Source organism: Leopardus geoffroyi, chromosome C1 (assembly GCF_018350155.1).
Source record: "Leopardus geoffroyi isolate Oge1 chromosome C1, O.geoffroyi_Oge1_pat1.0, whole genome shotgun sequence".
NCBI lineage: Eukaryota > Metazoa > Chordata > Mammalia > Carnivora > Felidae > Leopardus > Leopardus geoffroyi.
Window position 1 is genome coordinate 8636203 of NC_059328.1, and position 14676 is coordinate 8650878.

Sequence of the window (14676 nt, forward strand, 5' to 3'; positions counted from 1 at the left end):
GACAGGAACCAGCTTCTGTGCATCCCCTGGTCACTGTCCCTGAGCAGCGGGGCTTGAGGGCTGACTCCAGGGGAGCAGGGCCAGACAGACAGCTTTGGGAATGGTGAGGGAGTGGGGGTGGGGGGGGGTGGGGGAGGAGGGAGCAGAGGGGACAGAGCAGCTGGCAGGAAAAGGTCCCATCTAAAAAAATAAGCCAGGAAGAAATAAATCCTGCTCAGTGGAGCCTTATCTTTGCCCTTGACTGTAACAGGCAGGGTAGCGCTCCATGGCGGGGGTTGGGGGGAGGGAAGGCCGAGGGCTCCACCAAGTAGAAGGGTATAGATGCCTTCAACCTTTAAGAGACACTTTCCCTCTCGAGCCGCCAGAACATAGAAACGGCTCTTTCAAAAAGCAGCCTTGTGGAAAGGTGAAAGCCCGGCTGGCTCGCAGGCAGACGCTGGCAAGAAATGCCCACGCTATCACGTTTCAGGCCAAGGCCTGTCCGGAGGCCTGGGACGCGGCCAGACGGGCAGGTGGGCAGGGCAGTGGTCTGCCCCTCCCGCCCACGAGCACTTAAGTGCCCGGCGGCCAACACCTCGGAGATGAGGGTGCGGCGCCCTCGCTCTATGTCTCTTCTGCAGCACTGCCCATGCCCGTTACCCAGGTTCGCTTTGCCATCTCTGTGGGTCCCAAGTGCAAGGTCACTGGCAGCCCCAGGCCGGCTCCCAGGGGCTGCCCTGGTTCGAGGCCTCAGTCGGCAACAACCATCCTCTCTCCTTCTCAGGGAAGATGCTGTTCCACACCCCCCCCCCCCCCCACGGTCCTCTGCAGGAGGGAATGATGCTGTTCCACCCCCCCACGGTCCTGTGCAGGAGGGGGGTGCTTCTCACCAAAGAGCACTAGGCTGAGCCACAAACGCCCCGTTCCGACGTGGGGCGGACTCAGGTCCAGCCGGAGCCGGCAAGCCTCACACCAAGTCTAGCTGCCATCACCGTGTGAGGAGTGGAGGCCAGGGCTCGGGGAGAGATGAAGGAGAAGAGGGGTCCCCAGGAAAACCAGGACTGGGGAGGAGGAAGGCAGGACACGAGTGGCCTCAGGCCAAGAACATCAGGGCGCGGGATCACAGGGTCTCTGTCTCCTGCTCTGGCCCGGGTCTGTTGAGAAGCTCAAACGTGTCTTCTACCACTTGCCACAGGCAGTTGTCCAGCGGAAACTCGTTATCTACCAGGTTGACCAGGAAGTAGTTGTCGTGGATGTACTGGATGATCATGCGGGACGGAGACTCCTCCTCATACAGCTTGCCCCACTGCTCGATCCACAGGGCAAAGGCTTCATCCTGCACACACGGGCACGTGCGGACACACACACACACACACACACACACGCACAGACACACACGCACAGACACACACACACAGACACGGGCAAGGTTAACAGAGCCGCAGGTCAGGGCTCCACGCTCAGAGCCCCAAGGGCCTCCATGCTGCCCAACAGGACATTTCCCGGAACAGAAACGAGGCTCACTGCCAGGGTCGCCTCCCATCCCCCAGCCCAGAAATCAACACCTCGAGGCAGAGTCCACCAGCCCTGGGCTGCCGCTGCCACAGCCAGCCTAAGGTTTGCAAGGTGGGCAGGGCAGGCCCGCTCCCAGCATCCTTACCTTCCAGAACATGAAGCTGACAGGATCCACCACTGTAGGCTGGATGATTTCTCGCCCAGGGAAGATGCCCCAAGTGACTGCATTGGGCTGCAGCTCGGGGGCATTGGTGACGTTTTCACCCTGATGGGGATGGGGGGTGCGGTTGGGGGAGGGGGTCAGAACAGACCTGGGCACAGACACCTGCAGACCTTCCAGTGCCTGCGAACCCAGCTCACCCAACCCACGGGGAGTGCGCTCTGTTCCATCCCCTCCACCTGCCCCTCCCAGCTCTGCCACTCTGTGAGAGGCCACAGGCTGCTTCCTTCCTCCTCCCAGCCTCCAAGCTCCACTCCCCCCAAGTCCCATCCCCCACATCCGGTGGCTCCTGCCGGCTTACTCTGCAATCCGTCCCCTCGTGGCTGCCCAGCCGGGCCTGTCTTTGCCACCGGACTACCACAGGGGCCTCTGACTCTAGTCTTCCTTGGCCCTACCATTCGCACCACCGTCCGCCCTGACTTGCCTACGACAAAACACGGAGCCAAGCGACCGCTGCTGGGAAAGGCTCCTTCCTGTGTTTAGGGGAAAACCCAGCTTCTAAGCCGGACAGTCGGTATTTAGCCTGACTCTGAACCCACTCAGCGGCGTCCCCACGGGCTGTGCAGACAATGCCTTCGCACACCCTCTGCCCTTTCCCCGTGATGTCCTTGCCCTTGTCCTCAAGGAGTCCAGCCAGCCACACGGGACCCGTCTAAGCCTTCCCTGACCTCCCGGGTCAGACGTCCCTCCCCTGGGTCCCAGCATCCCATACTGAACTTTATTTTTAAAAGTGCAGCTGCATTTGTAATTACCCACTGACTGGGCCCCCTCACCAGGCTGGGGGGCGCTCTGAGCTGAGGGCAGGGGCCTGGCTCTGTGTACGTGTATCCGTTTCCTCTGTGCCTGGCCAGGGCTCGGTGCTCGCCGAGTGGAGGAGTAAGCGTGGGGCCTTCAGCCCTGGGTGTCTGGGCCTGCTGAGCGCTGTCGACACCCCGGAAGCCGGCCTACCTTCACATCCACGATGTGGTAATTAACCCGGAGCTCATACTTCTTCAGCACCTGCAGAAGCGCCCCCACCGTCTCACGGGAAGTAAAGAACTCCAAGTAGGCCTGCGGGAGAGGGGCGGGCACCGCCACATCAGCCCCAGGCCTCGCACGACCCTGCTCCATGGGCTGCTAAGCACGCCACGTGCTCCGCGACACCGGGCGCTGGCCCTCCGGGCCGTCCCAGGGAGGCGCCCACGCCCACACGTGTGGCAGGACTTGAGGCACGGGACTAGCGTGGCCGTGCAGATCGCATCATGAATCCAGGCAAGGGGGACAGGAGCAGGTATGTGAGGTGTTTCAGTCTGGACAGGTCTGAGGGACACCTGCCCCCCTCTCGCCACTAGGGAAGGTTCCACGGAGAAGCCATCTCAGAAAACGGACGGGAGGCCCAGTCTGATGAGCTGAGACGTGGGAGAGAGGCCTGACTCATCCCAGCCTCCCCACTCCCTTCACGGTAACACTGATGGCAAGGGCTTCTTGAACCCCAACTGCCTGTCAGGGGTTGAGTGGGGGCACTATTGTCCCCATTTCTCACATGGGGAAACTAGGTTCAGAGACGTCGAGCAACTTGGCCGCACGGAAGGTGCAGCAGACCTGGTACTCAAATCCACGTCTCTGAAATTCCAGAGCCCACGGGCTTTAGTTTATAATGTAATTTTACCTCTCGCACCCCTTTCTAGAGGAAGGTGCCAACTCAGGAGACCAGTGACAGTTCCATTTCGTGAACGCTTCCCGCGTGCTTCCCACGTGCTAAGCATTTCCCATGCGTTGTCACGTTTCCGCCCCAGAACGTGACGGGATCTATCCCCATTTTGCAGAAGAGGCAGTTGAGGCTCAGAGCGGTCACGCGACCCGCCTGCCCAGGTCTGCCTGACATAGAGCATGAGCTCCTATCCGCTCTACCTCTCAGAATAAAGAGACCCCAGAGAGGAAGGCTTCTCTGTCCTCCTCTCTGGGGAACCCCTGGGTGCCGGCCAGGGTGGGGAAGCCCCATGTGTCCCTGCCACACCTTCTGGAAGACATAGCCCCCACTGGGGCCCCAGCCCACAATGGGGTCAGAGGATGGCTTCCCGTTGATGTTGGGCTGGGAGTTGATGGTGAGGATGCCCTGCCGGTTCACTCGAAGCAGCTCCTCCTTCATCAGGCTGGTCTCGGCCGCCAAGGGCTCGTCATTCCAGGGCAGGCAAGTCACCTGGGAGAGAAGGCGGGCCAGGCTGGGGCGGCATCACGCCCGGCAGCCCGCCTTCCTCCCTCTTGCAGGCTCCGCCGGTCACCAGGCACCCCAGGCGGGGACTTCCCAGCTCACCCTTCCCTTTGCTGAGGTGCTGTGTCCAGAGAGAGGTGAGGCTTAGGTAAACGGGGGGGCGGCATGAGTCCCAGCCCCGAGGCCTGGCCCACAGGGAGACAGGGCAGGAGACCTAACAGGGCCCCCCCGCGGCCCTCACCTTATAGCCATTCTGGTTGGGCTCTCCCGAGAGGTAGCAGGCAAAGACTTCAAAGACGCTTTCTTCCCCGGTCAGCTCCTCCCCCCACATCTTCAGCAGCTCCTCCCTCGGGGACTTGCTCGTCAGGTAGAAGAGGTAGTAGTCCTTCAGCTCCCCGAAGGCTGGAGAGGAGGAATTGCCCCTGGCCAGGGAGGCACCCGGAGGGCAAGGCACACTCCTGACCCGGGGCTCCTGATGGAGGGACAGGCGCCCCCACCCACCCGGGGGCATTCTTGCAGATCCTGTCCCTGACTGCTCCCCAGAAAGCATGCAGAGAAGCAGGCAAACTCGCTTCAGCTCCCTCCCAAGAAACAGGACACACTCGCACTAGCTACGGGGTCCCGAGCAGGTGCTCACCAGCGGCCGTTGGGGAACTCATCCCACTCCTGGGTGCGGTAGATGTAACTCTTTGGTCTGGAGGCCCAGAAGATGGGACGCACGTCCTCCTCCCGGCGCTTGGGGTGGGCACTGACGGCCCAGGGCAGGGGACGCCTGGGGGAGAATGGAGACAGAACGAATGAGCAACTGGCCAGAGGACGCAGGAAAGAGGGGCGCACCACTGAGCCGGATGGAGACCTCTGCTCTCACTCTGTGCATGGACTTCCCCCTGAGGCGGAACCCTAAGTGTACCGCTAGCCAGGGGAGACCTCCCTCTGGACGGCTGTGGCGGCCAGCACCGCTAGGGCATGCTCATTCTGTGCTTACTGACTTCTCCGCCCACCCGACCTTCCTCTGTGGCTCCTAGGCCTGAATTCGGGGCCGCCGGCTTCACCTGGGGTCCTCAATCCACATGCCCAGGCGCTTCAGCACCTCTGTGGTGGCCATCTCGCGGTTGAGGGTGTAGAAGTGAAGGCCTGGCACCGAGCCACTGGTCAGAAGCTCCTGGCACAGGCTCACAGCCTGCTCGATGCCATAGTTGCGGATGGCAGCGTCATTGTCTTTGATTGGCTCGATCACGTCCTTGATCTGCTGCGGTACCTCCAGCTTGGACAGTTTCACAAGCTGCCGAAGGGAGTGGTAGCCCTGCCCGAGACACGGGGGACGCTGGGTGCCATCTCCCAGCCCGTCTCTTCCCCGAAATACTTACTGCCCTCCCCATCCCTGCCAGGCCTCCTGGCCAACTGTCGCGTGGCACACAGGGACTCCGGGAGGTCAGACCAGACTGTACACGTGCCCTCGCCTTGTCCTGCTTCTTCCGCGGCATTCCTGCCCTCGGTCTGAGCCAGCCCTTCCGCCCCTGGTTGTCTTTACTGATAACATAGTGGGCATCAAGGCCAGTGGTTCCCAAGCCACACTGATCATCAGCACGGCCTGTAAAACTTAAGTAACGTGAAAGTTCCCAGGCCCTACCTCAGATCTATTAAATCAGAACCTCTAGGCATGGGATTTGGAAACCTACATTTTGAAAAAGCTTTTCACATGATTCTGATGATGGCCAAGTTTGGGAAACATTGACTTAACCAAGATTTATAATGACAGTGATAATCCCCTTTAGTGACACTTGTCAGCAGGCCCCTCCAACAGCCCCTGTTGCTGTCTGGGAGGGTGGGAGATGAGGTAATCAAAATGGGGTGGCATTTTCCAAGGACCTCCAGAAGGGAAATCCAATGAGCATCAAAGCACTTTACCAGGAACTTGGCATTTCAATTTCACCCCAGGGCCCTGGCCTATGCTAGGACAGCCCTCCTGGGACCCTCACCTGGATAGGAAAGATTCCGGGGAGGATGGGGCAGGTAATGCCTATCTCGCTGCAAGCCTTAACAAAGTGGAAGAATGTGTCAGCCTCAAAGAAAAGCTGGGTGATGATGAAGTCGGCTCCTGCGGATACCTTCTCCTTCAAGTACTTCAGGTCGGCCTCAAAGCTCCCTGCGTCGGGGTGGCCTTTGGGGTAACCTGCCGATAGGGATGACAGTTGGGAGAGGCTGGCTCCCACCTGCTCAAGGTGAATGATGAAGAGACCAGAAAGCTGGGAACCCAGAGTTCTCTGCCTCGGGGGTTCTGGACTCGTCCCCTGCAATACTGCAGCACGAACGGGCCGAAACAGTGGGTGGCTGGGCTCGCAGTGATGTGCCTCTCACTCTGGACATGACCCTCGGTGAGAGGCAGCCTATGGCCACCCGCCAAAGAATTGTGGGGGACAGCTCCCTGACCTGCCTCACGTCCCTTGCAACCAGCCAGGCAAACCAGGCCTGCACTTTGTGGCCACAGAAAAGAGGAAGTACCACATTCAGCACGGGTCAGGCAGCATCTGGGGTCTGGGCAGTGGATTAATTGAATATCAAAATTATTCAGGGATCCAAGAGACTGAAAGTTCGAAACCATGCACACAGAGGGAAGCCTTGACTAAAGCGGAGATGTTCCACCTGAAGGAAAGAATGGACGGAATTCCGTAACTACCGCCAAAAGCCCAATGGTCTGTCATACGGGGAGAAGGGATTCACCTGCATCAAGTTCCTTATCAGTCATAGTCTGTCGCTTCTGATGACAGAGCCAGGATCGGTCCCAGCGAGCAGCCCCACCACGTAACAAGCTCCTGGAGGGTGAAGCACTGGGGCTGCCGGGGAGCCTGAGGATGGGATTCGGGAGGTGGGACTACATGTCACCTAGGCTCCTCCCTAGCTCTGGAAACTGATTCCTTCCCTGAGCGGCTCTGCCTGCAAAGGATGACGGTAGGCCTTGATGAAGCTACAGCGGAGAGGGGCAGAGGGCGAGGGAGAGGAGGAGACGGAGAGAGACAGAGACAGACAGAGAGAGGGAGACAGAGACAGAGAGAACCTCAAGCATGCTCAGCGCAGAGCATGACACGGGGCTCAATCCCACGACCCCTGGGATCATGACCTGAGCCAAAACCAAGAGTCCGATGCTTAACAGACAGAGCTACCCAGGTGCCCCCATTATCAACTTTTTATTACAGAAGTTTGAAAACGTACTACTCCCAAGTAATGAAAACAGTATAATGAACTCCCAGACCTCTAACAGGGATCAAGCCAGAGGAAAGGAATACAAATATCATTGGGGACTGTCCAGTGAAAAGATGCCCACAGAAGAATGCCCTGCCCGTGGGTGCACAGCTTCTGGAAGCAGAATCTGGTTAGAAACTGCATGCATGCTCCTAACTCTGGTCTTCTTATATTTTTATTAAAAAAATTTTTTTTTTTTTTTTTTTTGCTTCCCCTCTGTCTTCTTGATGATGAGCCCTAGGTATCACCAAAGTTGAATTATGTCCTGGTGAGGGGTGCTTGGGTGGCTTGGTCGGTTAAGTGTCCGACTCTTGATTTCGGCTCGGGTCGTGATCTTAAGGCTTCTGAGCTAGACCCTGGTGTCAGTCTCTGCACTGACAGTCTGGAGCCTGCTTGAGATTCTTTTTCTCTCTCCCTCTCTGCCCCTCCCCTGCTCATGCTCTCTCTCTCTCTCTCAAAAATAAATTAAAAAAATTTGGGGCGCCTGGGTGGCGCAGTCGGTTAAGCGTCCGACTTCAGCCAGGTCACGATCTCGCGGTCCGTGAGTTTGAGCCCCGCGTCAGGCTCTGGGCTGATGGCTCAGAGCCTGGAGCCTGTTTCTGATTCTGTGTCTCCCTCTCTCTCTGCCCCTCCCCCGTTCATGCTCTGTCTCTCTCTGTCCCAAAAATAAATAAACGTTGAAAAAAAAAAATTTAAAAAAAAAAATAAATAAATAAATTAAAAAAATTTTTTTTAATATATGTTAAATCTTAAAAAAAAAAAAAAAAAAAAAAAAAATGAAGCTATCGGGAGTGCTGGCTTCCTCAGCCTCAGCCCTGGGCAGGACCCTGAGCCAGGCTGCGGAGAGCGAGCCTGCTTTGCTGTGATAAAGGCAGTTTTGTTCTGAAGAAACTGCAAGTCAAAAGGGAAGATTAAAAACTCTTGTTTCAAGGGGTGAAACATGGGAGGGACTGAGCACCACAATTTCACTTTCAATAACAAGCTATTCTTCCAGCAGGAATTTCAAAAACAAGGAGATTTTCACAGCTGAGACTAGAGCTATAAATCATCAGTATCAGCAAACACAGCACATACTTACATTTAGATTTTGCTCCATTTACTGTATTTTCTGTCACAGCCCCAATCTGCTGTTTTCCAACCCTAGGATCAGCCTTCTCGCCCACTTTATGGCAGGCGAAGCACCAGACCCCTCGGCACCTGCAAGCTCACAGCTCAGCCAGTCTCCATGCACGTAATGCCTACTGCACATGTGCATGTTCCTCAATTAACCGACCCAAGGGTGGCCAGTGTGGGCAGCTAACACTTGAACAGGTGGGGCAATGCCCGCCAAGTGCCTAACTCCTCATCAGGGCCTCCTACACTCACCTAAACACGCCTGTTGACTGTGAAAAGTGGATACGTACGTGGGGGCCTGGGACTAAACCCAAAGCCATAGGCAACAACTAGCTACCTTGAAGCCACGTGGCTTATTTTTTAAAAATCACGTCACTTTGACATGCTACTCCAGAATGTGGCTATGTTTGTTTTAATATAAAAATGATATGATTTTCCCAAAAATTGTTTCAGAAAAGTTGTCACGCTAAATGATGTGTCAAAGCAATCCCTGGACTTCTCGTATCCCTGGCACATTTGCTTCACCATACCCAAGCCCTGGTTTGAGAAGCTGAGGCCCAATCCCAGTAAGCGGGGGTAAGAGGGAAGGCCATTTCCAGCAAGTGAACCTTGCCTCTTGGCTGTAGCCCACAGAACGGATGCTGAGCTGAGCCAACGCTCTCTCCTGAGAATTCAGAACCGATACTGAGACCTGTCGATCAGTCTAGACTACTGGCTGGACGTGATCATGTACACTTAGCAGCTGGCAGCTGGTCAGTGTGTGTAAAAGCAGACCTATCCGATCTATCGGAAGCATGGAGCAAATGTGCGGTGGGAGGCAGAGAGGGGGTCGGGGGACGGGGGCGGTACTATGTGGCTCCAGACAGAATGAGGGAGGCCTTGGTTTCTGACTGCTTTCTGAGCCGGGGCCTAGTGAGGTCAGATGCCATTTCCTGACTGGGGTTCTGAGATTCCTTGCCCCACCCCCCCCACCATCTTAATAAATATTCTTTTTGTTTAAAGAAGAAGAATAGGGCTAGGAAGCAAGGTAAGAGTGCAAAAAGGCAGAGGAGTAAAAATTCAAAGGGTGGGGCAAGACAATGAGAGCAAGGGCATTGTGTGATGCACCCCTGAGCCTCCCTCACCTGGCACAGGCTCAGGCCCACGGCGCCCTGGGATATCGGGTCCTGAACTGAGTGCTGGTGGGCATTCTGTGCCCTCTGGGCGCGTCATTCCTTCCCTCCCCTGTCCCCATGCACTAGGAAGGCCCAGCCACTCACCTGCCACACAGACGTCAAAGTAGTCTCCAAACTCGCTTCGGATGTGCCTCACCAAGTCTGCAGCATAGCTGAAGCCTCCTTCCTCCTCTTCCCACTGGTCACCCACGGGGTCTGCAGGGGTGGCAGAGGTCACAGTCACTGGGTGTCACCCACCCTCCAGACAGCCTTTTTGTTCCTTCTCCCCACCCCCCACCTGGGTTGTCAGCTCCTCAGAGGTAGAGCCTTGATTTCCTCCAGGGTGTGTGTCCCTTCCTCCCAGCGTGGCCCTTGGCAAATGGTGGCCAGGAAGACCGTGGCCGTCCTGCCAAACGCTTACCGAGCACCGACTCTGCGGGCAGTGCGCCGGCAGGGCTAACCAGGGGGCAGCTGCGCCTCCTCAGTTAGCCTGGGGCATCGGAGACCCCTTCCCTACCCAAATCTGGCTGTGTTCAGGCACCCTCACCACACCCTACTGCTTACTCTCCCGCCCTCTTGGGCCTCTTGCCTCCCGGGAGAATGTCTACTCAAGTGAGTTCTTGTGGAGGGCACGAGGCCACAGAATCCCACCCGTCCGGCTCCTCCTTCTCACACTTGGGTGGGACAACAGGTACTAGAGGCACCAGCGACGGTCTCACCCCTGGGATTAATGCCAGAACCACGCTCTTTGATGGGGCCCAGGGCTGGGTACAGCCAGCGATCGATGAAGCTGTGTGCAGCCAGGGCAGAGGGTTATCAGGCGCTGGCTGCATTCCTGCCTGAACTACGCCGGGGTCAGGAGGTCAAGAAGTGGGTACCCACAGTGCTCACTACCCACAGGGCCCGTGGACACTACTGGCAGGGAGGGGACTGAGCGCGCTCAGTGTGGGACCCAGAGAAAAGTAAAGGACCGCTCCAGGGACAGAAGAGGCCTTCGAGGAAGTGAGATCCCAGATAGCGGAGTGCGGGCTCCACACCTCCCCTCAACGCCAAGATGTTCTTCAGGCCCAGCCGCTTGGCCTTGTGCAGATAGCCTGTGATCTGTTCCCGGCTCTGACAGCAGCAGGTCATGTGCAGGATGGTCTCCAGGCCACAGTAGTTCACGGCGGTGCTGGCGATCACCATGGAGGAGGTCTCCTTGTCTGAGCCGGGATCCCCTGCCGGGTGCCAGGTCACATCTATGAAGAGGGGGCCACCTGCCCCCATCCGATCAAACCTGTATGGAATTTCTTTCTGAAGAGGGGCTCCTGAGAGCACACTACCCTTCACCACCTTCCCTTGGGGCCCAGGGGTTAGGGAACCATCACACGCAGGTGGTAATCGGGCCACCTCCATTCGTCTCCTGCTGGCTTTGCTGCTTATTAGCTGTGCGACCTCGGGAAAATTACTTGATCCGTCTGAGCCCCAGTTTCTTCACTGCAAAAACGTGCGAAGAACGGTACCTACTCGTGGTAACACAACGGAAGTACTACCATAGACAGTTCCACAGCTCTTAGAAAAGTGCTTAGTATACACCGAGCACTCAGGCAGTGTGAGCTTTGATGATGATGATGACGACTGTAGAGATAACTGATGAGCAACGGCGAAACCCTTTCGTACTGAAAGGCAGTACATCAGCCTTTTCAAGGCGTTTGCACGCGCATTATCTCGGGTGAGCTAAGACACTTCGATGGTCAGAGGTTTGGGGAACTCTCAGAGTGGCAAACAGAGGCTCACTCTAGGAACAGGGAGAAAAGAGGGTCGGCAGACACAGGTTTCTTTCATGCTGCCTCCCGGCTGCGGTGCAGCGGCCAGCAGCCTTATGGAACAAGGCCACGGTTCCCGAAGAGCCACAGGTGTGCACGTGTGCACGAGCTGTAACAGGGTATTTAAACATCCTTGTGCCTTTAAACCTCAAAACCGTGAGAGCGACACATGGAAGATGCAAATGGTAAAAAGCAGACACTTTCTTTCTTAAAAAAGGAACTGCAACTCATAACGTGCTAACGTAACTCATTTCGCGTTTCTAGATTTCAAGAGGCCTAAGTCAAATTCCTAACTTGTGGAAAATGTTCTCCAAGCCGCTGCTTTATGACTTCCTAAACTGTATTTGTGCACCAGCCCCAAGTTCCGCCAAAGAATGCGGTCTGAGAGAATGAACATTTTTAACCCGTTGCGTGCAGTGTGTGACTCTAAAAATTCCAAGTTCCTTGCAGGGACTTTTATTGACAGCCGAGAAGCTGCCGCTCAGATGATCTCCACCCCCCCCCCCCCCCCCCGTTTCCACCCCCTCTGGTGGCCTTCTTCTGCCGGGTCAAAGTGTGGCCCTGCCCCCGGGCTGCCGGTTTGCCTCCCCCACCCCCCTCATTCGGCCCCTATTTCCTAAGGACATCAGCGCACCTCGAGATGAGATTGACGGCTCCCTGAGCGGTCCGAGGAGGGAAGAATTCTAGGGAGAACCACTTGTCACCAGATTCCATCCTCCGCCTCATCTTCTCCCTGAGTCTGTCGTGGCGCTCGGGGTCCAGCCCCGGCGTGGAACATCTCGAACTATCCTTGGAGCTCTCGCTGCCACTGCTGCTGCCCTCCGAGCGGGACGTGGGGCCACCATCCCCTCTGGGTTCGTTCACCATGGCCGGGTTCCTGCTGCACGGGGTGGAGGGCAGGAGCGTCAGAGGGCAGGCAGCCAGGACCCGGAGTGGCAGGGTCAAGTGAGAGATGCTGCATTTCCACGCGGGAAGAAGGCTGGTGAGGGTAAGGGTGACGGTGCCCCCACCCAAGGGCTGCACACACCACAGCTATGACTGTCTACACTGCTTCACTCAAAGCTTTGCCCTCCACAGCTGCCTGGCTCTAAATAAACCAGCCCCCACCCGGCACAGAAACACGCTCTTTCAGCCCGTGGATCCTCGGTGACAGCTACCTGATGGAGGGTGGCACTGAGAACCTCCCGCTGCTGGCCTCCAAAGCCCACATTCGTAGGGAGGGGCAGCGGGGCCTGGCTAGGAGGACCTTGGGTGTTGGATGGTCCATCTCCGCCAGCTCAGACCCAGAGTGGGTGGGGACAAAACAGGAGGAACCTTCCCCCAGCCAGTGTGTTTGTCTGGGCGGAGGGAGGTGTGACAAGGGAAGAGCCCAGAGCTAGAGCTGGGGCCCTGCGCAAGGGGGCGGGCGCAAGGCTTCTAGGCGAGAGAGAGGGCTGGGGCTCTAGCAGCAGAAGCTGGAAAGAGGGGGATGTCGACTGGAGGCTGCAGGGGTTGCTGGATATGAGACCAACAGACGATCAGGGTCACTGGATCACTCTCCCAAGAAGGCAGCGCTCAGCCTGGCCCTGCCTGGAATATCTCCTGTTACTTGGAACGGTTTGTGTGCTTGCAGGATGGAAGGGTGGGGGCATGACAAGGCAGCCAGATTTCTCCTGAGTTCACGCTTCTCCAAAAAAAGACGCGTCATGGCTTAGAACTTGACATTGAGTAGGTTCCACAAGGAAACAGACCCAAATTCAGTAAGGGCATGAATTTATGTTCAACTCAGAACAAAAGCTGTCCCGTCTGTGCCTGCCTTCCAGACTGTCCTCCTTACACACACCACTGAAGTCAGTTAAAGTAATTATAGTGACTGCACAGCAACCACATAGGAAGCCCTGAGCCTTGGCAACCACAGGCAGGCCAACAGAGGGCACGGCGTCATTGGCCGGTTTGGTGGGGAAAATAAGACAAATTCTTAAAAACAAAACAGAACGCTACTCTTGCACAGCAATGTGCAAACACACACTTTTGGTAGCAAAAATCCAATGTGTGGTGACTTGGGGTCATCAGAGGAACAACCAGGCCAAGTTCATTCCTTTCAGGGATCATCCACTGCCAAGCCAGTGTTCTTAACTATTTGGGGGCTCTAGACTCCTGAGAAATTGATGAAATCCACTGCTCCTCTCCCCCGAAACACACACAAGTGCCCATAACACAAGTTTGCACGTCCAAAGTCAAGGAGTCAGGACCAGAGTAAAAACACTCATACCGATGATTCTTCTCCCTCGGGATGCCCATTTTGATCCTAAAACTCGAGGTTCTCGGCAGGAATGGACAACGTGAGTGAAGAAGGGAAGAATGTCAAGATGGGCCTAGCTGGCCTTCCTCCTGAACTCGAGAGAGTGGCTCATTAACTGTCTGCTGGAACAAACCCAGGAGAGGGGGCAGGAAGCAGAACCACCCACGAACTACCTGCTCTTTCGTTTCTTTAATAAAGACTTGCAGCATTCCTAGAACGTGCCAGGCATGTGCCTTCTTTCAACCTTCTACCTCCCAGCACTACTTACCCATTTTAAGCTGGACTCCCACAGCACCCAACACAGGGCTGTAATTGTGGCCTCACGGTTTTGTCTCCTCTCCTACCCCCCCACCCCAGGGCCCTGAGACGAGAGCCCAATATCCTGCCTATGGCATCCCCACGATGATAAAAGCCAGCACTCAGCGCCAACAGGTCAGGCGCCGTCACTCGCTTCTCAAAATAACCCTCTGCCATTTACTGGCCACTCGCTTAATCTGTGCCAAGCACCGCGCAGTGCGCGAATGCAAAACCCATCGCTCCCCGAAGGGCCAGGGGTGGACACCTGTGCGCAGCCCGACGCAGCGGGCACCGCAGACGGCAGTGCCAGCGGCCCACAGGTGCTCAGCTGGGAGGCAGGTTTAAAAGGCTGGAAGCTGGAAAAAACGCCACCGGCACCCGGGTGGCTTCCAAAACCGCGAATCGAGTCACCGGGTCACTGGGTCATGGTGGGGGCGGGGACGCGGACCCAGACCCGGTCCCGAGGGTCTGGGTCACCACGCCCGTCTCAGGGCCGCCTCTTCCCCGGGGTCCCTCCGTCCAGGTCGGAGACTGCAAGGGAGTCTTCGTTTCAGGGTTGGAAGTCACTGAGGTTCGCAGCCTTTGGAGGTTACAGAGGTCCCCCGGGGGGCGTGCGCCGAAGAGCTGGAGCCCACCACCTCGAGGGCCGGGCCGGGCGGGGGCTCCCCGCCCCTCGGTGGGTGGTCCCCACTTCCCGGATATCCCTCCCTGGCGACCCCACGCCTCGCTTCCACTCACCCTCCCTTGGCGGGTGACTCAGAGCCCTCGCACCCGCCGCAGCTGCGTGACCACTGTGTGAGCGCCGGAGGACGGGCGGGGCGCGCGGGGGGCGGGGCGCGGCGCAGGTGTCAGGTTGCAGTGCAGAGGGAGGCGGGACGAGA

General features: G+C 57.1%; 1 protein-coding gene across 11 annotated transcripts; it reads right to left on the reverse strand.

Moving 5' to 3' along the window:
• Positions 1–956: 956 nt before the first annotated feature.
• Positions 957–14644, reverse strand: MTHFR (methylenetetrahydrofolate reductase). 11 transcript variants are annotated; one of them, XM_045475646.1, is made up of 12 exons: positions 14534–14644; positions 11852–12094; positions 10450–10688; positions 9518–9628; positions 5885–6078; positions 4958–5208; positions 4543–4677; positions 4147–4327; positions 3711–3893; positions 2663–2764; positions 1640–1759; positions 957–1315 (listed from the first exon to the last, which is right to left on the reverse strand). In XM_045475646.1, the coding sequence occupies exons 2-12, from the start codon at positions 12082–12084 to the stop codon at positions 1100–1102; spliced, it is 1965 nt and encodes a 654-aa protein (XP_045331602.1). In that variant the 5' UTR covers positions 12085–12094; positions 14534–14644; the 3' UTR covers positions 957–1099. The 11 variants fall into 11 exon arrangements, with proteins under 11 accessions (XP_045331602.1, XP_045331601.1, XP_045331606.1 ...); XM_045475645.1 differs by having other exon boundaries at positions 11852–12097; XM_045475650.1 differs by lacking the exon at positions 14534–14644 and adding an exon at positions 14061–14468 and having other exon boundaries at positions 11852–12097.
• Positions 14645–14676: the final 32 nt, after the last annotated feature.

Bases quoted from the DNA above. Each gene is read 5' to 3' on its own strand.
- MTHFR (XM_045475641.1), bottom strand. From the start codon at position 12,484: ATGGACCATCCAACACCCAAGGTCCTCCTAGCCAGGCCCCGCTGCCCC. The intron at 12,173-12,374 runs GTAGCTGTCACC...GTGGAAATGCAG, and splicing joins TCAGTGCCACCCTCCATCAG to CATCTCTCACTTGACCCTGC. The intron at 4,328-4,542 runs GTGAGCACCTGC...CTCCCTGGCCAG, and splicing joins GAGTTCCCCAACGGCCGCTG to GGGCAATTCCTCCTCTCCAG.